This window comes from Neodiprion fabricii, chromosome 4 (assembly GCF_021155785.1).
Source record: "Neodiprion fabricii isolate iyNeoFabr1 chromosome 4, iyNeoFabr1.1, whole genome shotgun sequence".
Taxonomy (NCBI): domain Eukaryota; kingdom Metazoa; phylum Arthropoda; class Insecta; order Hymenoptera; family Diprionidae; genus Neodiprion; species Neodiprion fabricii.
In genome coordinates this window covers 36,506,927-36,532,515 of record NC_060242.1, presented here as the reverse complement: position 1 = coordinate 36,532,515, position 25,589 = coordinate 36,506,927, and the positions used below count along the sequence as shown (strand labels likewise).

General features: G+C 42.2%; 1 protein-coding gene and 1 long non-coding RNA gene across 2 annotated transcripts in view; one reads left to right on the top strand and one right to left on the bottom strand.

Annotated features, from left to right (window-relative positions):
• The window catches only part of LOC124181422 (cationic amino acid transporter 2), a 36,807-nt gene that overhangs the window by 5,884 nt on the left and 5,334 nt on the right, over positions 1-25,589 (top strand). The window contains exons 2-7 of the mRNA XM_046567995.1: positions 9,097-9,247; positions 12,297-12,450; positions 14,418-14,648; positions 21,010-21,218; positions 23,384-23,555; positions 24,938-25,121. Of these exons, the coding sequence (XP_046423951.1) occupies positions 9,101-9,247; positions 12,297-12,450; positions 14,418-14,648; positions 21,010-21,218; positions 23,384-23,555; positions 24,938-25,121 (1,097 nt within the window). The 5' untranslated portion in view covers positions 9,097-9,100. The remainder of the gene's footprint in view (positions 1-9,096; positions 9,248-12,296; positions 12,451-14,417; positions 14,649-21,009; positions 21,219-23,383; positions 23,556-24,937; positions 25,122-25,589) is intronic.
• The window catches only part of LOC124181439, a 115,868-nt gene continuing 111,492 nt past the window's right edge, over positions 21,214-25,589 (bottom strand). Inside the window, exon 3 of the long non-coding RNA XR_006870466.1 lies at positions 21,214-21,316. This is a non-coding gene — a long non-coding RNA (uncharacterized LOC124181439). The remainder of the gene's footprint in view (positions 21,317-25,589) is intronic.

Below are 25,589 nucleotides of genomic sequence, written 5' to 3'. Positions count from 1 at the left end.
TCGGAATGAGAAAGAAGAGACCATCGCTCCGGAAGGTAAAGCCGCAACCCCCGGAGTGTTTGCCAAGAGATATTTCGAGTTGGCAGTCGGCCGTTTCGTAGCCGACAAGTGAACCGTTTTCCGCGGACAATACGGCTCTTTTGAATAGGGGGTGTTCGCGTTTTTTTTTTTTTTTTATCCCTTTTATTTCTCTCTGTCTCTCTCTCTCTCTCTCTCTCTCTCTCTCTATATCTCTCTTTCAGGTATCGACCTCCTCCGTGTTCCCATGGTGAGAAAATACACGCACCTGTATACCTGTATACGTACATACGTATAACAGACGAAAACGGTATACGGATATCAAAGGCGGCGAGCGAGAGACGCGGAATCTCCGTTGCTGGGGAGGGAATGTAATGTTCGATGGGTTATACTCACCGCACATAAACACAATCCGTGCCTGGACGAATGCCAGGTTTTTCTATACACGAGAGAACGAAATTTCGTGACTAGGAAGCCGAGACACACCTGAGAAGCGTTGATTCCGCAACGTTACCGGATTAGGAAATATCCCAGCAGCCTCCGCTGTCCTCCTCAGCTTTGGCTTATGTTTTTATCCTAATTGAGCCGCATTGCTTCGTGGATCTCGCAAGGATATTATATATATATATATACGCACTCCACAAAGAGGCCAAGTTATAATTCTGTCAAGGAGTTGGGAGAGCGATGCGACAGACGCACGGTTAATGAAGCAATTATAACTTGAACGGGGACTAAGTTCACCTCACGTCTTACCGTAATTCACAACTTTACCTCTGCACCGCGATATCAGTTCGTTTGACCTTGTTTTAAATTGAAACCGAGTCGCGTTCAATTGACAAAAAATAATCGGTAACACGTCTCACGGTATACATGTGTACAGTTAAACTTGTTTCGTGCGTTTGAAATTGTGGAAAAAATATGGTAATAAAACAACAGCTTTTTTTTCTTTCGCTTTCATTTTTCCGTCCTAGAACAAGTCCGCAAATTTTAACGAAGGCAATCGTGAGTTTAAACTTAATTTAAACAGCGTCAAAGACTTGCGCCTGCACGGTCGTATTCTCACATGCGCAGTTGTTTGCGTGAAATCTTTGCAACATCTATTCCGAAACTGCAGTAGGCCCGAATCAATGTTTGATGCGATAATTTTCCGAGCTATTACCATCTGTCAACAGCGTCTGTCCGAGGGTCCGAAGTTCTCGGTTAACCGTGAGAAATGTTCCTGTATAGAGCAGATGCGGGGTGTCGGAAACGTTCGTCGAAACCAGGGAGGAACCGGCAAACGCGTGCGGGTTGGCTTGATTAATTTCTCACCTAAAGACAGATCGATCGATGACCTGCGGCTAGAAGTTTACCTCCGATGGTTTTCCCCTGACAGGTATATTTATGCAGACCGATCAGGCAAAAGGTCCGCGGATTTTTCCTAACGATTTTTCAACCCGTTTCAAACGTGTCATAAGCTTTCGACTAAAAGTCTGTCGCACCGCGTTTTGATCGAGTGGCTGGATGTGGAAACGGTGTAGCCGATTCATACCAGCGTTACCATTTCAATGCCCGCGAGGTCTCTTTCAATCCCGGCAATTCGAGCTAACGACCACTTCATATTTCGCCCCCTCAGCCGCCCCCCACGTCATGATCGGCAGTAGTCGGAGCAAATGTACGGTCAGCCTCTGAAGCGCAGCTGTTGCGAGGCGGTTAACGATGTCGTAACGAAGGCGTGTTCCGGGTCCGATGATTGATCCGAGAACGACGAAGGAGTCCAGATTCGACGACGACGAGGTTTGCCAGTGTGTAAATAAATTGGCCAAGGCGAAGGGAAACCCTCTCGAATTCCTCCGAGGGGAGGGTTATTTTTTTAAGGAACGAATGGGGGGGTGGGAGAAGATGCCGATGAGACCGTACGTACGAGGAGTCGATTTAACGCAGGCTCGACGGGGAAGCAGAGAGAAGAGATGTGAGAGGTTGGAAACGGGATGATGGGAGGGATATCGTGATAAGGGAGAGGAGACGAGGCATTGCGGGAAGTAATAAGGAGACGTGGGAAAACGGGAATAATAGAGAAGCGCGAAGATCAAATGCCCGCAGGACTGCTCGCTATATGTCTGATCTTCGAGGAGAAGAACCGCTGATTGCATGTCGGCACTCGCGGTGCGCTTTCTGATTGGCTCTCCGTTTCAAGTGTCTTTCTACTACGCTAGAAAATTGAGGCAAACGAGGGTGGAAAAGGAAGGAGGAGAGAAATGAGATACGCGGTCAGAGTTCCATCTCCGACCCGGCGTCGTTACCCGGTGTGTGATAGCGCTTGAAATGTCCTTTTCCGCTGTCGTTTCGGGCGTATCGGGTATTCTTTTATCGCACCGTCACACCGCGCCGTGTTATACAATATTCCGAAAGACGATTCTCCTTTCTCATCGCGCAAGGGAAACGAACGCCTTTAATTCCCGTAAAGGAAACGCTCTTTTCCTTTCCGTATTTCAACCGTCGACAACCGTCGCGTCGATTGATTCACCGCAGGATCAAAGAGAAGAATTTGAACAAAGACCGTAGGTGATATTTTTTTTTACAAAAAAATAAAAAACCAAACAAACATTCGCCATGGCAGATACGTACTTTCCGAAGCGCAACATCGTTTGAAACAAAAATGAAAAATGGTACTCGCAGTCTTTTTAATTCTCCTTTTTAATTAGTCCCGCAAAAATTCTGTTCGGTATGTACATTTCTGCACCCTTTATTCCCGAACACTGGGCACTCTGTTCGCGATCTGTAATCGAATCAGGATGAGACAGTGGTATGTTTGTAAGAAGAAACACGGAGATAAATTGCGCTAGCGGAATAGTAAATAGCGGAGAAGGATTCGATATGCAAATTTGGAGTTCCGAATTTCCTGAGCCTTTGCCAAATCCAAAGGCGTATCTGTATCCGGTTCTATCGATTTCGCGAGGCCGTTCCTTAGTTATAGGAATATATAGCCGACGAGCCTTTTCCTGTCCAAAACACAGGAATGGTTTAACAATTTTTCAAGTTTATTAATTATTCGTTTCGGGGGGTCGATCAGCCCTGTCGGCAATGCGTATCTCGTTTCCAAGTCGGCTGGTGCTCGAACTCCGAAACTCGCCGAACACTTATTTCCATTAACGTTTTTAAGCACATGATATATGTTTGGGAAAAACCTTTTGTTTCGAAAGCCGGCGGCGAATGCGGCTTTATCGATCGCTGCCAGGATTCGTGCGGCAAAACTTTCCTACAGTTTTTCTTCCCCCTTTTCCAATTTTTCCCTTTTTGTGGAGGAGATTCGTCCGAAGGGGAATTTATCAATCGGTGTCACTCACGCTCACCGTGTTTATCGAGTTTTCCGAGTTGGTCGTCACCCGAACTGCGTAGCGTACGTTGATACACGTTCTGCTCTGGTGAGCGCAAAAATCCTCGTACATAAGGTGCAGGCAGTGGTGAACCAGGGACGTGCAATCTGGACGTTGATTTGAACAAAGAATTCCCACGGAACGTATATTTTCCACCAAAAATATGTTACAGATCAGTTAATTGGACCAACTTTTTTATTCCACATTTACTACGTTTTAATTTATTTTCTTCGTACAGTGCTACGAGTTGGCGGTATTCGCATTGTTTTTTTCTTTACGAAATCGTACGCATGATATATGAATTCTTTGAGTCGCCCCGAAATGAAGAAATTCGTTGAATTTTCGAGATAATAATAAACGACGAAAAAAAACGTCGGCGAAACCGTACGAAGACTTTCAGAAAGTTGAAAAAAAAAGAAGCCCGAGTATATTACAGAACTCTGAGAAATTCAGAAAGAGAATTTATCTCCGCGTACATCTCCAAGTCTCAATTCGCTAGACTTTTGTACTATAATTTTGGATTTTTTTTCACATTATATCATACGTATACTATACACGTATACATTCTTTTTCTAAACGAGTTATGCAGAGAAATTTAAATCGAAAAATTCCACCGTGGATATGACAGGCAGGGAAATATGTGTGCAAGCCATTCGTTCTCGCTTGATTTAACAATAAGATGAAAACATACAGGTATACAAAATGTATGATACAACCTCGGTGAGAGTGTAGAAAAAAAAAGTGAGAGGTATCGCACGGCGAGAGAAAGAAAGAGAGAGAAAGAGAGATTTGGTTTGATTTATTTATCATGCTTTGGCATGCCATTGGCAAAAATGACAAAGAAAATATTACATACATTGAGAAAAATTTCATTTGTTATAATAACCAGAAAAATTCAGTAAAACAGGTATCCGTTAAAAAAACGGTTTGAATATTGTTGGAATTTCGAAAAACGAGGTAGGCGTAACCATTTTGCGCTGTTGTCGATACTTTTTTGATTTAAAAAATGAAAATATTTAAGGACTGAGTGGTAACCGGAACTAGAAATTTCTCTCAGTGTAGATACAGAAGGAAGAAGCGTTAAGTAAAGAAAGTAACTTCAGCAGGCAAACAATATGACAAAGCTAGGAGAACATAAGCATGCAATAAGATAAACAGGGTCAAGAAATGAGATAAAGTAAAGTAACAAATCGTAAAGGACAGAACGCTAGAACTAGAGTGACACAGGCATTAAGAAAATAATAGAAAGGGAGAGAGAGAGAGAGAGTAAAATTTGAATGCTGTTTCTGCAATGCCGGTGCTCTGCCCTTCTTACCAGAGTTTCGTGCAAATAATAGCATCGGGTTGTAATCGCACTTTGTCCCCTGCGGGAAAAAAAGCCGCGACATTAGTCTTCTTTATCGGGGGGAACAGGTTGTCTCACCGTCTGCATGTGTTGGCAGAGTTTCGTTTCAAGTAATTATAACCGAGCCGTTCGAGTGTGCGTCCGTGGAAGGAAGGGTCGCGCAAACAAGTCCGAAAGAAAATAGCGCCCTGGAGTTTTTCTCCCACCTTTAGCCCTTATTCGCTCGACGTGTCTCCGTGGAGAGAATTCACCGAACATTAGCTCGCCCCGAGATACGCGGTCGAATAAAAACACACGCCCGATTGCTCCGGGGGACCATTTATCAACGTTTCCTTTATTTCATTTTAATTTCTCTCATTTCACACCGCACGCGTGTAAAAGGTTAAACGTTGATGTGGACTTTCAAGATGTCGATAAATGAATGCCGGAATCAAAGGCGCGATTAAACGAAAACCCGAAAATTTCATCGTGAAGAGTTACAAGTTTAATCGATTTTAATGAATTCTCTGTGCCAATAACCTGAGTTGAGTTTTTGCCTTAAGTTATTGTAATTAATCACAAGAACATTGAAAACGATATTATTGAGGACGGGTTCAAATGAATAAGGCCGTATTATTTTGAATTGATGAATCGTGAATAAAGTGAACTCTGATTTATGAAAATCTTAAAATGAATTGGAATTTTCGTATATGACGAGAAATATTTGATATTTGCCTGGTTAAATTTTTTTTACTTCCCTGACAAAAGGAGAATGCTTTTAATTTTAATTCAATTCACTTTCACATCTTACCGTTTGATTTCCCGAACTCCGATTTTACACATACAAACGGTTGTTTTGACCAACCGATCCTTTGGATGAAAATCAATTTGAACGTTGTTAACGACGGATCTAAATTGACGAAAAACCTACAGTCAACTAATCAAATAGATTTATCGTTGCAATCACTGTTTTCGATTGAAAATTTTCCTTCAACTCCGGCAATACTTTAATCGTTGTTCTAAAAATACCCATTTTACTACAATTTCCTAGCAGCTACGTCAATGAAATGAAATGTTTCTCAGAGTGCAAATATAAAAGGGCAACGTGTCGACGAAGCGATCCAATAAAAGCGATCACACACTGAGAGGGGAAATCGTAATTCGATCGTGCAAATTACCTCCGAGTTAAACGGCCCCGGGGAACAAACTGCAAGAATTTACTGTGTCGTATCGCTGAGCTGACTTGAACAATACAATGAAAATCAGCCGGGTAGCATCGGCTCGATAACGCGGCGTTACAACGGCGATAACGCGGTTTTGTCCGCGGGTGGCATCCGGTCGACGAGTTGGAGATTATTTCAGTAATTTTCTACCGAATACGACCCCCGGAGCGGCGCACGATTTATTTCACGATTGGCCAGCGGGTTGTTTGTTTTCTTTTTTTTTTATTATCTTTGTTGTTTTTCCTTTTCCTCTCTTTTTAACAGGATCGTGTTCAGGAGTCTGCGTCTGTAATCCCAAGTACACTCGTTGCTGCGTACTTGAACCGATTCAATCAACGAGGCGGGAGCTTGAAGTAATATTTCAACGCTCGCACCGGATTTAATTCGCCTTTTTATCCCTTCGTTAAACGCCCGGTTTCAAAATTGAAAGGGTGAATTTTTATGTCTCAGAATTTTTTTCACGACGAGAGGGTGAAAATTTTTTTCTGTGTCAGGCAGAGATGAAGAGTTATACATATACTGTACATGTATACAGGGATAGAAGATAAATTATTTGTTGATCATAAATTTCTACTGTTTGGCTTGAAAAAAAGAACAAAAAAAAAAAAGAGAAAAAGAAATAAATAAATAAAAGAAAAACAAGTGGCTTTAGGCTGGCCGTGAGCCAGCCCTCGAACTTCCCAATTACATAGTGCAGGTTCCACGTTCACAGGAAAAAACAAATACTGATATCCAATTCGAATTTCGAACTGCGAATTGAGAATTCGTAATTGACGATTTAAAAGGACCCAGGTACCGTATTACGTGACAGTATGACGATTTTTTTTTAAATTAAAAATTTTTCAAACTTGACCTCACATTCGTGATCGGCGACCCAAAAACCTTGATAGTATCAATTTTCATTGGAATTGATTCATTCATTCTCAAATAATATCATCGTTGGTATTTGATTTTTTAGAATTGTGTTATTTGAATAATTGAACAAACAAGTTCTAAGTTTGGAAAAGCCGCGTCGATTGTGATCGAAGTCATTGAAATCCGGTAACTCGTTCTCGACATATCGTCGGACAAAAAATTGATAATAACTTCCTTTTCTCTCTGAAAACAGAGAAACGATAAGTTTAGAATTTCTGACCAATTTTTACCCTTCAACGATTTAACAAACTTTAGTCTAGTCGTGATCCATAAGGAGAATTGTCCTCGTCAAATTCGTAAGTACGTAACAAGTAAAGATCGTGTATCGTGAGTTTCGTCGAAACGTTGTATCGTGAACGTTCAACGAAGCCCGTCAATTTAAACCTAATCCTTCTTACTTACAAGATTTAAGTAGGTAAACGTTTTTCACCAAAATAGGATGCACGGTATAACAAAGTTTTTGTTCTGGTAGTCCACCGAACGGTGACTACATTAATCACTTTACGAGAAACTCCTCACCGTCGGAGTCTCCTTGACGATATTATAACTTAAGTGGTAAATAAATTCGTATCCATTAACAACTTGGCACCGTACAATACACGTAGACGTAAGTAAGAGGCGAAGCAAACAAGATGCCAGCGTTGTATCGGATGAGGTTAGTCGAGTATGTTTCTATCATTCGATCCTTACACTTGTAGAGGAACACCGTATTTCCTCGAGATATCGGAAAATCCTTTTACCCTTATTCGAGGAATGAGATTCCAGTTTATCTTGTACCTTTCACCCCCGCCGTTCTATATAGACACATCCTGTAGAAACTCGAACCTTCCGGATCTTAAGGGATAATACGACAAAGCGCATCTCGGACTGCAAATGCTATTCAAGTAGAAAACGTACTCAGGCGTTGCGACCTAAGACCTACAGCCGGATACTCCGGCACCTCCGGACAATCCGGATCGCGTCCTTAATATCGGAAGTTCCGGTTAACCCGGTAACTTTGAGAAGGATCGCTCTGAGTTTATTCGCCAAATTCTCGGACCGTAAAGAGCTTTTTAAAAAAGAAAAGCCCCGTCTAGTGAAGGAAGAACATTTTGATGAATCGTTTTTGCAATTATTTCTAAGCTTCCCGTCCTCGAACGGTTGATGTTTCTGTTTATTTCAAGCGTCGCAAGCTGCTATGAATTGAACAAGATCTTTCGATTCCGGAAGCTTGCAATTTAAATTTCATATAATTACGATCGATTAATTATCGATGGCTACTGAAGTGAAAATTTAGCGAGGTGACTGACGACGAGTATTTCGTCGAACGATCTGAGAAACCGCATTTCTCGTATCCGAATTACTACGATTTGACTGATCTTTGATTTCACTGTGTTCGCCAATTACGGAAGTTAACGCTTTGGCCCCTTTCAATATCTGCATCTCGATTTCTCTACCTATCCGTGACGTAACACGCTTTTGTTAACGCGAATAATGCCCGTCTGAATGGACGGTAATTAGGGAGCTTTCCAAGCATACAAATCATTCTGGCACGAGTGGATATCCTTCGCGAGTTTAGGATGTCTGTGGATTTCGAGGAAAGGCTGACGTGCCTACCAACCTGCTTACATTTCGATTCGAGCTTTAGTTTCGGTGTGTACATTTGATTTCTGGTTAGTCGGGGGGGATTCCGTGACGTTCGGTGGATTCCTTCGGAGCGCCAGGACTCTCTCTAAGCTATGGCGAGCTTTTAAGCTCCGCGTGTTTGCTCGTGGATCGCAACTTCGACACGATATTCAAGTCTGTCCTCGCAGAATTTGGCCGAAGTCTTTTCCCTGTCGCTAAAATCATTCTCCTCCTTTTTGACTCTCTGGCGAAATGTACGAGGTAAGCAGCCGCTTTGATATTTGACAATAGCTTAAAAAAAAAAAGAAAGGAATCGTGCGAAGAGCATCTGTGACTCATTCTCTTGAAAGTTCACTTATTCGGTTATATAAAGGGATTTGTACTTGCGACCTGCGGATTGTAGAAATTCCAAGTGCGAGTTAATTTCATTGATGTGTGCTTTGAATGCGAGTCTCTTTCCTCGGATGATAGTCGTTAAATTTTGCTTGCATCTAAGAGCATGATCTTCGCGCACAGGATATTTCACTGGGTATTCCGATGCGGAGGATTTGTCTGTCGGACAATCTCGCGTCTTCGTTAACGAGGATTAATTGCGTGTTAGTTAGCCCCTTAACGTTTGATTAAAATTTACGCATCCCTAATTTCCTTGTTGCAGAAACATGAAGCTGGAAATGATGAACAGGGAGCAGGGCCTGCAACTCTTCGGGAAACTAATACGGACAAAGAACATAGAAGGTCTCCAGGGTGACCATGGAAAACCGGGACCCGAACCGGCCGAACCACCCGATTCAAAACAGAAATTACAGGTAAGCCATAAGCGAAGAACGTTAATTTAATGTTAATTAGTAGGAGTTTTGACACCGAATAACAGTTTCCTAGTCCGCCTAGAGACGATTACGCAGTCATTTGATTCTATTCTTAATGAAATTAGAGGTATCCCCCGGAGATTGGGTAGTTTGCAAATTCTCTAATCGCCGAGTCGGCGAATCGTCCCTTGCGTGTGGATTTTCAAACGGTTGGAAAGGGACGAGTTCGTCGTTTCTTGACGAGGAAGTGGATTAAGATTCGGAAGCTTCGGATCCGACGCGGGGTTTCGTTGCCCGGGAGAGAAGCTGTCAAACTGATTGAGCTTCTCGCCCCTCGAGCCACAACATGTCTTAAATATTTTACAAGACCGAGTTGCGTGACGAACTTGCGAATAATTTATTATTTTTCGCCATTCACGGATAAAAAACGCTGACAGGCAAGCTGGGAAAAATTCGCGACACATATTTTGCGTGACGAGTATGCTGGTCGAATTATCTCGAATGGAAGATTTGTTCATCCCCAATTCATCCCCCCTGCACAAAAAACGATTAAAAGTCTCGCGAATCGTTTTACTCTACAGCAAATCACAAGCCGTCACTTTTCTGTTTCGTTTCGTTGTCGTTCGTCAAGTTTTAACGGGGAGCGGATCGGGTTCTCTTTTTATTCGCTGTCAAAACCGGGTTTCACGATGATGAAAAAAGAAAAAAAAAAAAGAAACAAAAAAACCAACGAATAGCTACACCGATAGAAACGCGTATGACCAAGAGGCTTCGCGTCCCTCGGGACAACCTCGAGGTCCCGGGGACTTTTTTTTTTTTTTTTTTTTTTTTACTGTTTTCCAACGATCCAAGCCCGGCTTCTGCACCCAACTCCTTTGTATCGGGAAAACAAAGTTTCCCCCGGTTATTGTGTTTCACCAAATAGTCCGTCACCCAGTTCAAAACTTATAAGTTATTCCGCTCTGGTATAAGTTTCGGCGTATGTGTTGCGGACAAAAACTTTTGAAATAACCGCCGCACCGGCTGTGATTTATTTTTTCTCAATTAGGGGCTGTCGTTTTACTTGGCGAGAAGTTGACGAAAATCGCGTGAAATTAGACCTCTCGGATCGTTTATGGACAATTTTTTTTTTTTTTTTTTCACGTTCTCTTTCTTTTTTTTTACCCGCCAAACGGGCCGAACATTATCCCTCGGGAATCTTCGGGCTTTTTTCGATCAATAGGTATTACGAAGTTTCTTATTTCACTTTTCAAGCTGAACATCTACTCGTTCTCAATTACCTCAAGCAGTTTAACATTGTAGCTAATTTTCAGTTTTAAGTTATTATAGGTATTCACACTCGCCTTTGTTCACGTTCATTGTCGCTGTGCTTCTGCACACGCTTATCATAGACGTTATTAGCATTCTTATCGCAACGGAAAAGGGAAGGAGATTGTTAGAGGATCCGAATCGAGGCAAATTCAAGAGCGACACGAAACAGCGATGTACCCACCTGTCCGCATTTGCGGTGCTTTTGTCACGACATACGGCTGTTCCATTTCCTTGAAGATTATGTTTACCGTAACGAAAGAATTCCCATTTGCACAATGGCTTCGGTTTTATGAATGATTTTAAGATTGTTTACCGAAGTACGCAGGCGATCGCACTCCTTCCGGTACCCCTGAAATACTTTATTTTCCAAGTTTGAAAAATTAACGCGTATATTATTAACCGACTTTTGAGTAGACCGCAGAAATAATGCAGCCTGGTTGATACGCGGTGCCTGAAAGTGTTATAAGATCGTGTGAGGAGGATATCGGAGTGGCCACGTCGCAGTGATAAAATATTAAAAGCTCGCTTACGTAATGGTTGAATAATTTACGACGGTTTTGTTGAAAAGAAAATCAGAAAATCTCTTGAGAGCTTTTCGTCTCTCCGGGAGAACTTTAGGCACGTATCTTCGAGTCTCGGATCCATACGAGAAGAAATTACCCGTCGTACCTCTACTCTAGGTATATATAATACACAGTTGGAGAAAAAAATATCCCAGCAGATCCACTCAAATTTTTGGGTTGATTTAACCGTTTTTCAATGTATTATTATGAGTGAAAGAAAAGTACAAAGTAGAAATTAAATGTTGATACGACAATTTCAATGTTGAAATTACAATAATTTGTGTCGTATTCAGGTACTAACAGAAATGTAACAAATAACTTAAACATAAAGCGGACCTGCTGAGACATTATGTTTGGTTAAATTTTTCTAACAGTGTATTATATACAGTAGCGCTCAAAAGTATTTTGATTATATGAAATTCGTAATTACTTTGATCAATCGTTTTTCTTACTTTTCTTTATTTTCACTTTATTTTCGAGCAATCGAGAGTTCATTTTTAACAATTATGTAGAACACCAAATTTCTTTCAACAAATAATAGTATTGATTTTTATAGTTTATACTTGCATTTAATTAATTCCATTACCATCTTTGTCAAAATACTTCTGAGCGCTACTGTATATATATATATACACACATACCGGGATAATCTCTTGAAACTTGAAAATGAAACGCGCATGCGCCAAATAATTCAATCTCATTGGTCGGCGAAATCTTCCCGCAGCGATATTTGTATCTACGATGCAGGCGGGCCAACGTACGCAAAACGTCTACGTTTGAATTTTCAAAGAGCATAAGCATTAAATCCCGATCGTTCTTTGAAGAATCAACTTTCCGACCCAATAACAAATGCTTCCCAAACCTTTCCAAGTCGCTACCTCGATCATTTGAGATTCTAACCTCAAAAATTCGAATCAACTACATCGCCGGCAGAAACAGTTTGACGGCTGAAAACTCGGGATGGCCAGCCTGCGCGAACAGCCGATAAAACTCGCGCATGCGCGGTAGATTTTCAAGTTTCAAGAGATTGTCTCGGTATATACATCTATCGGGAGATTTTCACACACGATTGAATTGAATTTGAGAAACAGATCGGAGTTCTATAACTCGGACTCCCATCCAGCCCCGACGGAATTTCACCACCGTAACTTCGCCCCGATGATTCTCTGTTACAGAAGTGCCTCACCACCCTGGACCTCACCTCGCTCGGCGTTGGATCCTGCGTCGGCACAGGGATGTACCTAGTGGCAGGAATGGTGGCGCGCAGCGTCGCAGGACCCGGCGTCGTAATCTCTTTCATAATCGCCGCCATTGCCTCGATATTTTCCGGTCTGTACAGAAAGCGATTTACCGCCGTCCTTCCACCCCTCGCATTAACCTTTACGATCTGGAAAGTATCCGAAGAGTGCCTCACCGATTTTTTGTCCCACTCCGCGTCGCCTTGCAGCGCATCAATAAACATTCGACACGTATTTTTTTTAGGTGCCAATTCGGCAGTTCAAGATCAGTAAAAACCACCCCTGAAATTTAGGTTAAAAAAATAAAGGATGAAACCACCTGAAATTCGTGAAAAAAAACATTTAGTTTTGGCAGTGAACCTTAGAGGTGGCTTTTACCTCTCGAACGTCCGAATGGGTACGTAAAAATACGTGTCTGATGTTTTTTTGTGTACCACAACGTACGTCACGGAATGAAGAGACACGCTTCGAGTACATTCCTCGTGAGCCTCGACATCTCGATCACCTCACCCTTATTCCATTTACAACGCAGCGGGTCAAGGGCCGGTAGAATTCACCAAATTGAAATCATTTGCTTGACGAGTTGTTGGGGCCATCGGAGTGAGCCACTACCATCACGGTACACACCTATGTACAGGTAGACAAACGAAACGGTCTTTTCCGTTTTCCCTGAATTGCCTGCATCGTTCACTTCCCGGTGAGTGGTTAGGTTCCTACGAACACGGACGTGACAGACAACGTAACTCACTTCTCCTTGTCTAGCACCTGCGCCGTACACGCTTGATAAAAGTTCACCGAGGCATGAACGGCTTGGAGCTGATGAAAATTTCAATATACTTCACATCGGCGAATAAGATCGAAGGAACGAATTTTTCCCCTGTGCACCAATTCTGCTGCTGCTGGTGCTACTGCCGTGAAAAATGGGGTTGACATTGAACGTTTAAATATTATACGAACGATTTGACGAACCAAAATTACTTTTCCATTCCCGCAGCCAACGATTAAAAAACGCTGAAAAACTGGAATTCTCGTTTTGTTCTATTTGCTTCGACGTGTGAACGTCGACGTAACGATTCGTCGTCCGCAACGCCGTGCTAGAACATCGGCGTCTATTCCCGCATGAATAAAGAAAGTCGTTAATTCTTGCGGTGTCACGTTTCTTACGCCCCCGCAAATACCCCGACGGTTGCTGCATAAAGAGGGATACACACCAGGCCGGGTAGAATTAAGGGTTCTTCTCCAGCTCCCGGTTACAGTGGTGGCTGACCTTTGACCCGTGATCGGAAACGGCGAACAGGCTAAGCTCGAAATCCTTAGGGGGCACCTTGAATCCCTCCACGCGTTCCTTTCCCAAACCCTTAACCCTCGCCTTTTACATCCCGTTTTTCCGCCGCAGTAACTATACCGTCGAACATAAAGTAACAAGCATCCATGGATGTTGACGTTTCGGCCCTTTGGTGGGGTCCCTCCTCAGAACTGTAACATTTATTTGACATACTTAAGTTACGTTGTACATCATCCACTTGACAATAACGAACAACAATAAACAAAAAACGAGAAAGTACTTCGGTCATCTGGCACAAAGACTATCAAGAATCAATTGGCGTTGAAAATAAAACAAACAATTAAAAACCAATTTGACATAAAAGGACCACTTAAGGTTAATCGTGCTTCCAGATGTTGGTTTTCTTTACATTTAAAATGCTCGAGTAGGTTCAGCGATTGATCTTAAGTGGTCCTTTTATGTCAAATTAGTAAGTATACCATTGGTTTTGAATCGTTTATTTTATTTTCAACGCCAACTGGTTCTCGACAATCGTTGTTCCAGATGACCAAGGTGATTCCTCGTCTTTGGTTGTCGTCAAATGAATCACTTGCAACGTAAGTTACGTTCAATGAACGTTACAGTTCCAGAGAGGTCCTCCACCAAAGTGCCGAAGGGTCACCATCTGCGAGTGTCTTTTATCATCGACCTTGGATAGTAATAAAAAAATTTCTCGTACGAACGAAGACGGTAGATTAATTCGTTCCCACAAGGTAACAAGATCGTCGTTTCAGGCGCGTGTTACGCCGAGTTCGGAGTGAGGGTGCCTCACACCTCGGGGAGCGCCTACGTCTACAGCTACGTCACCGTTGGGGAACTGATCGCCTTTATAATCGGCTGGAACATGATCCTCGAGTACCTGATCGGCACCAGCGCCTGTGCTTGCGCCCTCAGCGCCTGCCTCGACGCCCTTGCAAATGGCGCCGTTTCCGGGGCGATCGCCGGCAGCGTCGGCACCATGTTCGGTAAGTTCTTGGACGCGGTTAAAGGAGGAGCGATCAATGGTGTCGTGAACGCGGCTTCGACACTGCAGTTTCGTCCTTGCTGTGACCGAGTTGGCTGCACCTTACAGGCCGCTGCACTGCACCGTTCTCGTTCTCGTTCTCGTTCTTCGCAATCACCGCAGTCATTATCCCTGCGGATGTTACAGCTTGGCTTGGTTGGCCGTAGAAACGGCACGTGCAGGTTACGAACCACGGTCACGCTATCGATTCACGTGTCAGAAAGCTCTCCGATTTATGCGAGATGGGCTCGAGTCGGAGGAGCTTTTTTCATCCGGGCCGGGGGACGAGGTTATCATTTCTCCTATCGGGACCACCCTTAAAGCGACGCGGAAATATCAAATTTTCCTCGCAAGTACAACTGTAAATACTCGAGGATTTCGTACATTCGCGTATTTGATGTTTACTCTTTGAGTTATTTGCAAAGTTTATAGACCTTATCTTGAATAATGTATCAATTTTCTTTGCGTCCAAAGTCAATAGACGAGGGGAAGTCAAATCTTACGTTTCGGCACTGAGGGTTGCCCTGCTCAGAAAAACTAGAAGTACACACTTGACTTTGTTATATTTTGTTGAATTTGGCATTCCGAGTCGAAATTTAGCGCCTAAATTTGATCCTACCAAGGTTCATATAAACCTACTTTGAAGGAAACTGCACCTAAATATCTTACACTGACTCTCTAATTACTAAAGATTAAAGAACAAACCCCACTTTAACTCTCTGAGGAGACGAATGAACCTATTTTGATGCTATTCTGTATAGATATATTATTATAACAGCGACGTTCAAGTGTTCACAATGAATAAATCATCCAATGGCCATTTCGAAAAAATATTGATAGGTTTGAATAATACTTGCAAATTATGTATTGCGTTTCAACTATATTTAATGAACGTTCTGACGAATACAAAAACCCTTTCAACTAATCGAACACACAGAAAATACGATTACACGCACGTGTAAACCAATTCATATTTACCAGGATTTTAATTTTATTTTATAAGTTTTAATCGTATTTTTTCGATGCATCCAAATCGATGGATCTTTATCAGCGGGGTAGGATTTCGAGCGTTAAAGAAGGGTTTCAAACAAGCAGGTTCTGGCTGATCAAAGAAGGTTCTAAACAGATCCTACTTTGGGCCTGAACTTGGGAAATCGGGAAATTTCGAACAATTTTAGCGTCAAAGTAGGGTCTGATATCGCATTCAAATAGAATCTACTCTACTATCCTTAAGCCTTACGTAGGGTTTAAAGCAAGCGTTAAATTTCGACTCGCGATCTTGTACCGTTAATCAAATTCCGTGACTTACTGGTTCCGTTGACTCTAACAATAATGTGCCTAACCGAAACTCATCAGACCCATCAGATCTGAGGGGTTGAAACTTTAATCAACTGTCGGTCACCTGGTTTGACAATGTGGAAATTATCCTGCAGGCATGTCATACAGAGAAAATAACATTCATCAGCCGCGTGTTTTATCCCTTATTTAACAATAATCCATAATTCCACGGCACGTAGAAACAGGAAAATTACAACGAAGTTGCACCCTGCAGGGCCGAAGTATTTCGTCCTTGAAACGAGGGTCGACAGCGTCCAGACTTCGAGAGCAGCCTGTACGGCACGGAAGGAAAGGTTTGCGTGACTAGAATTCCTGGCGAAGGTTTGGGTCCACGGTGCAAAACTCTATATTCACGGTATAGACGACTGGAGCTCAAAGTGAACTCGTTGAAAATTTCAGCGAGAATCCAGGGCTCTCAGTTTACCCGAATTCGGTGTTCGCGGATCTTTCAGCCAATATCCTTGCGGAGGTTAATGGAAATTTATACCACCGGAGGCTTCGAGGGATCTTCTCAAGAGCTTGTTTGGTTGAAAAGCACAAATGCAAACGCGGGCCAGTCTTCTATTTCCCGTTGCTCCCTTAGCCGAACCCTGACAGCGATGTCATTTTAGGAAGCAAAATATACTTCCCTGCCATCTCGGTCCGATTCTCCCCATCGAGTTTCGGTGAGTAGAAAGGACTCCTATTCATACCGAGGTCTCTGCCCCTCGGCAATGTCGATGACAAGAGCCCGAGTCTCCAAGGTTTTAACTTTTAATTGATTTCGGAGTTTGAGGGCTGCCGATCCGAACTTCTTTGACGGCACTCGATGGTTGTTGTTGAAATATTCAACTCGCGTAAAGCGAAATTAAAAATTACTCCCCCTCGGGAAAGAATTCGCCGTTTGATTCAAGTCTCTGGCTTTTCATTCATCGTTTTCCACGATCCAAGGACTACGTATTTCTACTTACCTGCTCCTGGGATATATGTCACTTGAAATATTGTGACGTCAGGGACTTTTCCCGTGAAATCATACGGAGGAGATCGATAATCTGCCAACCCACCCCGCCTACCGCTCGCTCTACGTGCCGGTGAATGAGTCGGGTTTTATTAAAGACTCACGAGTCGGGCTGCTGCCCAGAAATGTAGTTAAACTCGGGTCACGATGCGCTATATTTTCACCAAAGTGTCGTTGGGCGTAATGAATGTACCGGGAGTTTTCTGTGAAACGCAACGCGCTCAACGCCTGCAGATATGCAACCGTAGCTGTATTTTGTATTGCCGAGCATTTGAAAGGTAACTTTGGTTGCCTATCTGCTGGCGTTGAGCGTTGAGTTTCACGGAAAACTTTCGGTACGAGAGCTGAAATTTCATCCAATAGGTAGAAGAGTCGAGAAAAATAGAAAAAGGCGATGCAGGTGATAACAGGTTGTAACGTGAATTACGCGGGTCTGCGTTTCTTTTTTTTTTTCGGAAAGTTTTTTAATCGGAGTGTTGATATTCGTGAAAGTAATCCTGAATGTGATGTAAAACGACATTCATACGATATACGCCACGTCGCATTCAGCAGATTTAACTGAAACTCTGTTGAAATGAAAAATAGGTGGAAACCACAGGTTGAATGAAATAAAACTACATGTATATAAAGTTTTGATTACACTCGTCAACAGTCGCTTTGTTGCCCTTGACATTTGAATAGTCTTAGTAAGATTTGGTGTCAACGACTCTAGGAGTAAGCGTAGATTTCGAAATTTTCATATATGACTTAAAAAAGCAATATTTATGAAAAAAGTACTACACAACTCGACAAAGAGAAATTTTTTTTCTGCTGCCCTGATTTGGAAAACTTCTTTTATCGCGAATTTGTGTTATCGGTGATTAAAGCGAAGCGAGTTTTGCGCTGACCTACGGTTAAAGTTATCTTTTTTTGAGCTTTACGAAATCGCACAATGAGACGTAATTCCAAGGGTCCAAATCTCGAGTTCAAGTGTTCCGGTTTACCCTGAAATTCCCTTTCCTTCCTCGGTTGTATCTCGTTTCGCAGTTTTTCGTAAAAATCAAGATTTCCGCCCTCACCCTTCGTCCCTCAAATCTCGCCGCAGGGAAAAAAGTCTCCGGAATAAAGATCGCAGAGAATCGTAAATCCCCGAGAATGACGTCGCGATTTCGATGTCAAGTGGAATTTCCGTCTCAGACGATTCTGGAATCCGATATTTCTCTTTCCGCGGAAAAATTCTACGGATTCTGCGCGCGGACCCCGCGATAAGGTGTTAAAAATAACCCTCGGGGTGTTCGGGGATCGCGACAAAGTCGCAACGCGGCTAGACGATAGAAAAGGCATGCGAATGCACGTACACGCATACGTACACGGGCAGATACGAATAATCGCGATTGCGACACACGCTTTCTCGCGTCTGCGCGAAAAGCCAATCCGCCGGCACCTGTGGACGGCATTGATCGTCGTGGCAAAAGCTTGTTTCACACTCCGTACCCGACCGCCCGTCTACAATGCGATGCAGCTCTCTTCTTCCTTTTGGGCCCTAATCTTCTTCCCGTGTCATTGTAATTCAGCAGGGGTTGAAAAACGGGAAGAGAAATTCCGCCCTGGCCATTCCGTTTCCTGATTACTCTCTCGCTCTCTTCGTTTGTACAAGCCGCTGTTCAAATGGCGACATGTGCATTTGTGGTTTGACTCCACGGAGATAATGAAAGAGCAGATTTTACAAAATACTGCAGAAAAAGAGGGACGTAGCAGATATTCTAATAAAATTCGCTTCGTAAAATACAGAATTTACTCGAGAAACAGTGAAAACCACTATGTATAGACTAAAATCTGATACGTTTGTATAGAAAAATATAACAAATACATGTTTTTTTTTTTTTTTTTTTTAACCACAAGCCTTGATGTGTCCCTTTTTTCCTGCAGTATTGAGTAAAATCTGCTCTTTTTCTCCTCTCCGCGTGGCTCTTCCATCGTAATGTATGCAGCAGACTTTTTTAGATTGGAAAAATATTCTGCTCTCCTTGATGTATCAAGGTCTGAAGCTACGAAAAACCCTTTCAAACAACATGATTTTTAGTTCGAGTCTATACGAGGTCCCTCATGGTATATGCATTGACTCTTCCTCGTCGTTACACTTATTTCGTAGTATTTGAAAAAATCATCCGGTAATACGGTTCGACGGTTGATCTGGTTTCATTTCAATGTAAATAATAACGGATTTGTTTTCCAATATCGTGGAAGTTCGGCTTCGGTCTCCCACTTTGTAGAAAAAGTACAAAGAGTCCTGATTATGCTAACATCCGGTTTCTGGTTGCTTCGACGTAAAAAAGAGGCATTATCATTCCTGACGAGAATTTAATCATCCATACAATTACATCCAGACAAGACTGTACCCGCGGTTTTTATGGAAAACTTCGTGAAATAAGTGGAAAAAGTAAATTTTTTTTCATCATGTTATTTAATTAAATGGAAAAAAGTTACGTGCTGTGAGGCATCTCTTACATTTCGGCTGAAGGTCTTATCCTTCGGGAAAGTTTTTTTGCGTTCGATAAAATGAAAAAAAAAAACAGTAAAAAATAGTGTTTAGATGTCGTTCTTCTCGCCGAAATAAACAAAAAAGAAAAAAAAAAAAAAATGAACATACACAATGTTGTCCTGATTTGAAACACCCATGTTACGCTCGCCGGAGAACAATCGAAGCCTGGCATTGTCCATTCGGCTTTATACTTTGCCTCCGGAAGCTGGCAATCGAACGGAGGTTGGCTGCTGGCTGCCGTGGAGTGAACGGAAGTGCTTCGAGTGACCCTATTCTGAGTAATTAACGAGATTCCAATGTACCGAACCCTGCGGGCCTCGGACCTCGACGTTTCCGATATACCATAAACCACTTTCCCATAAAGTATCAAAAATTATTATACATACCGCAAAAGCAGCCAGGCATGACCGCCGGTCCTGGGCCGATGTATCGAGTCGCCGAACATCGTGTATAATAAATTGATCAGCCCCTAATTAATCGACGATCCAAGCCCGCTCGTGTATTAAGGTCGACGGTAGAAATTTCGATCAAAATATAACATCGTGCTATGGTTACGATCAGAGGAAGTCTCTGGATGAATTTTGGAGTTTTCGGCCTGAAAATGAGTTTTGCAGTCTCTTTTTAAAATATTTAAAATACTAGGTCATTGTTTTTCATCCACTTTGGTATGATTCCAAGCAACCGAGTTATTCGCAGGTCGATCTGCTTGTTCATTTGCGTTGATGAAACGAAAATATTCAAACGAGCTTATTAAAAATTTAATGACCTAAATGAACTTGGGAATTCAGTTTGAGCCTGTGTTTGGTACAACTGCGATGTAGTTTAATCAACAAACGGGATGAATTGCTTTTAAAACAATTTTTTTCGGTATACAGACTTTGCTGAACTCTTGGGAATGAAAATGAATTTCCGTACAGTCAGATTTCAATTTCATGCCAGGTACTCGGCGCATAACAACACGAATAAAGAATCAATTATCAACGCGTCTACAGTTTGCAGGACAATGGAGATCAGAAATTCATGATAAACATACGAATTTTGCCGAGAAAAAAGATGGGTAAAAATTTAATAGAAATTTCAAAGACTTTCCCTCTTTTGGAAAGAAATGTAGAAAAAAAAAAAATTAACACGGTTTAACATCACGTTATAGAATCGTACCGGAGTGTTAAATAAATTCGCCACAATTGACGAATTTCTTTTTGTTACTTATACATTTTTTCGAACAAGTAGGAATCTTGAGAGGGATTGAAAAGCTTGTGGAAGAAAAATCAATGGCAAAATGTTACGACAGGTTACACGGAATGAAAGAAAAGCGCGACAATAACGTTAGAATTCGATAAACAGCGTTTATCTGCAGCGGAAATTCTCTGCGCAAAGTTTTACGGTGAGAATTGTCGCCGTTGCGTTGAAAGGAAGAGAAATATGTTGATCAATACTCGACGCGATGATGAATTTCTAAACTTTCAGGACACCCACCGGATTTCCTCGCCTTTGTCATCACCGTCCTGATGATGATACTCCTCGCTGCTGGCGTCAAGAAGTCCCTCGTATTCAACAACGTCTTGAACGCCGTTAATCTCGCTGTCTGGGTATTCGTCATGGCCGCCGGAATGTTCTACGTTGATACGAGTAACTGGTCCGAGCACAAGGGTTTCCTTCCATACGGTTGGAGCGGGGTGAGCATACTCATCGTCACACAAATTCGCCGTCGATTACAGGCCGACTTCGAGCGAATACCGTTCCAGAGAAAACTTTTAAAGGACTCGATGACGGGCTGAAATAGAAAGGACGATTTACTCAGGAGTTGAAAAATTCCATAGGGGTTTTTTCACTGCTAATAACAATAACTACAGCTGAGCGATCTAATGCCAAAACATTACCTGTAGTACTTTTTGTAGTGGGTACAAAAAAGTTTGATAATTTCGAAATTTCGGGTTCAATTTTGAATGAATTTCCTACAATAGCCGAAAAGTCACGTTTTTTGGATGAAAAAAAAAAAGATATAGAGTTTTCTCAAGTATTTCTCTGAGTAAAATAATTTTACTGGTTAGAAAAAAGTCTGAAAAAAGCTCTATTTCTACCGTTTACTGTAAAAGTCTATTCAAAAACGAACCAATTATATTTAGAAAGATTAGACTTTTTGTAGGTAAAAAAAAAAAAAAACCATGGGTAATATTTTTTTTTGATGACAGTATAACATGTGCTGAAAGTTTGATGGAATAATGACTCAATGTAGCGTCTCGTAATCGGGATGTTATCTGTGTCTTTTTTTTTTTTGTTTTTCTGTTTTTGTGTGTCTTCTTTAATCGCCAGTGGACAAGGAATTACCGCAAGCCAAACATCGCGTGCACCTAGTACAAACGGGGGAAAAATAAGGAGAAATAAGTAGACTCCGCGGTCCGGGAAAACTAGGGAGGTCGCAGCATTTGCCCCGGGGGCAAACACCGTCTACTTTATCAAAGCGAAACAATAGAAAAGTTTCACATACAGGAGGAAGGAAGCGGCGGAGCGTTCGATATTGTAAAATTCCACCTGTATAACAGTGTAAGCTGGGCTTATCCGATTATTTTACGCGACCTACAAAGCTCCGGTCTCCCTGTTTATTCTATGTCAAATAAATTGAAACGCGTTCATGGCATTCACGTTACCCGGTATCATCCCTAGACTCGTTCCTTTCGAAACTTTTAATCAATGGCTAATATTCACGGACCGAAACAGGCAGTATCTACAACGAAATTCATCGTGCGAACGAAACGCGCGTTTCCCTCAACCTTCGCATTATTTTATACGTCTTCTCTCCAACGTTCGTTTCTGATCCGCAGCCTATATTTATTGGGTCAAGACTGCGACGGGTCTTCGACGAACCGTAATTTAACTTGTTGAGACGAGACTAGTGTGGAGAGATATAATTTTGTCGAGACAAATTCTCCTCATCCTCGGTAGCTGGGGACGAAATAATTGATCAGGTCTTTCTTTTAGACGTGTAGAAAGAGAAAGAGGAATAGTGGAAGAGAGAGAAAAAAAGAATATAAAAAATAATCCCTACTAGAGTGGTAAATTTTTCTGAATTTCAAAATTCCGCCGGGAGAAGTACGAGAAGAAGAAGAAGAAGAAGAAGAAGAAGAAGAAGCGGAGGAAAGCAAAGGTGGATGCAAGACTTGGACTTGATTTAGTGAAGGAAATGTATTTTAACGAGTGTTTATAAATCGGGGTCTCGCTTCGCGAGAGGCGACTGAAAATGCAAAAACGACCGTAAGGCACTCAGCAGCTTCAAGGATGAAATATTAATTATCCGTTGTCGGGAGAGGGACGAGATAGCTAATTTACAAAGCAGAAATTTCAGTAGAGAAAACAACGGCAACCATGTCATAATAGATGTATAAAGAACGAAAATTGATAAGTAGAATTTTTCTTTCGAAGCATAGATACGAAGATATCGGCGTATCGTGGGTAAAGCTCGATAAATTCGATACGTCTGTGTCCTTTCGTGGAAATTTCGAACGTACGCAAATTCTCCTCGTGACGCGTGTATATCGTACAATTTACATATCGTATACAGGCATACAATGGCGTATGTGATCCGCGGCTTTGCTCCCGACCGTAACTCGACACAGGGTGAAATTTAATACCCCATAAGGCCGACTGAAAACCGAAGTAGAATATACGCCTCGGTCGCGGTGTTTGAGCGACAAATGACGTCATTCGGAGAGATAAGAGCTAAACCAAGTGAAAGCGAATAGTCTTGTACGACGAGGATAAACCAGGGCGTATGTAATGTGAAATTTAGAGTGCGACCAAGTCGGATGTAAAAAGAAAAAAAACATCCACGTTACTTTTCCAGGTTTTTACTGGCGCCGCTACGTGTTTCTACGCGTTTATAGGATTCGACATCATAGCAACGACGGGAGAAGAGGCGACGAATCCAAAGAGAAGCATACCTCTCGCCATCGTCTCGTCACTGGTCATTATCCTCATCGCGTACGTGACCAGCAGCATGGTTCTCACGTTGATTGGTAATTTTTTCCCTATGCAATTTTCCCCGTGTTTGCAAACGCATTTTACGGTATAAGCGTATACAGCAACACCCCTGAAGCATATCATTACTTACGGTGTTTACTCGTAAATTTTACGCGTTGCCTTGGTTCAAAGTTTATCGTAAATACTCGCCAGTTTGAGCCTCGAAACCTCCAGGGTGAAGCACAACTTGAATGGGTACTTGCATCCTGCCAAGATTGTTTCATCGCATTCTGCAAAGTGTCAAACCATCGGAATGGAAGCTGTTTAGAATATTACGATGACGGTGTATCATATCAGGCACGTGCGCGATTTCCCAGAGTTCATCCCTTAATTTGCAAGGGGTTCGTTTCACACGTTCGCAGCGCTGAATATGTTTAACAGGCGCTGTGACAGGCTGTTATCCAGTCTATAACGCGTGTCGACGTAGCGTAGATACGCATTAAACATTCTTTGTGTTAACGGCTGTGATATCAATTCAGAAAAGGGTTAACCCGCTAGATAACTGTACGCATAGCGAAGGTACACCGGGACGTCGGTGCAGAAAATTGGTCATTCAAAATATTGCCACGTCGACGAAAAGCTTCCAGACAGGGTACGGGCACTTGCCAATTCCCCTCCACACGTTGTTCAAAAGGTTTGGACCCAAGCGATGCCACAACAATGGGACAAAAGTGTAGAACATGAATGTTTTCTCCGTTGCATTCTTGATTTCAAGTGGCGCGTAGTGGTGCCTTTTTTTAAGATCAAATTTTCACGGATCGAATGACACGGATCAAAAATTTCGTACGTGTAACCCGTAGCATCACTGCTATATCGGCATTTGAGAACAACAAAGAGGGGCTTGGGTAAAACTGTTAGTAATCGGCAGAGGTCGCCAGAAATAGTGAATTACCAACTATTTCATTGATAATATCAAATATTTTATAATATCTTTAGTGGAAATCATTATTATGTTGGCTACAGTTTCGTCCAAGCTCGACGAATAATTTGTCCGTGAAGTGGTAAGTGTATAAACCCTGTTTCCAGTCGAGTATAAAAAGTCGTTCTAGTTAAAAAATGAACTGTTACAGGTACGTGATTTTTACGATTTGCAGAATTGTCGAACTTGAAGAGCATATTTTGCCGTGTAAAAGGTGTATCGTATACATACCGGTGTAAAAGTATATCGCGTGCAGCCTGAAATGGAATGTGGTCGTAAGCGCGCTGACATACGACCCTTCGTAACGTAACGTGAAATGTTGCAGGGTCACGTAATTCTTATTACGTTGTCTCCGCATCTTCGCCAGAAGTGTGCGGAAGCATTATCGGCGAAACGTTGAAACGCGACGGGTCGTAAACTCTCAAGCACAAAGCTCAGACGAGTCTCTCCGCTTTACAGTTCCGTACGATCAGGTAGACCAGGACTCTGCATTAGTGGAGATGTTCGGTGAGGTGGGCGCCTACAAGTGCAAGTACATCGTGGCCGTCGGTGCATTGGCAGGACTGACGGTCTCAATGTTCGGCAGCATGTTTCCCATGCCAAGGATCGTCTACTCGATGGCCCAGGACGGTCTGATATTCCGGTGAGTTCGCACCGAGCCGCGTGTTAGGTGCAGCTGCATGCAACAGCGAATGAACATTCAATCGAAGAAAAGCTTCCATATATTATATAAGTGAGTTTATCTATTCGCGGAAAGCTACGTGCGCCTTATTCAAGCAACCGAAGTTATAGCTCTCGCTAGAGGTTGAGCATCGTATCTCGTCTTGGCCATTCCAAACGTTGTCCAAACAAATGATGTTCGACGTTGTCAAAACAGACGATATTCGACATTGTCAAAACAAACGATAATCGAAGGTGTCAAAACAAATGATATTCGAAGCTGTCAAAACAAACGATATTCGACATTGTCAAAACAGATGATATTGGACATTGTCAAAACAAACGATATTCGACATTGTCAAAACAAACGATAATCGAAGGTGTCAAAAAAAATGATATTCGAAGCTGTCAAAACTAACGATATTCGACATTGTCAAAACAGATGATATTG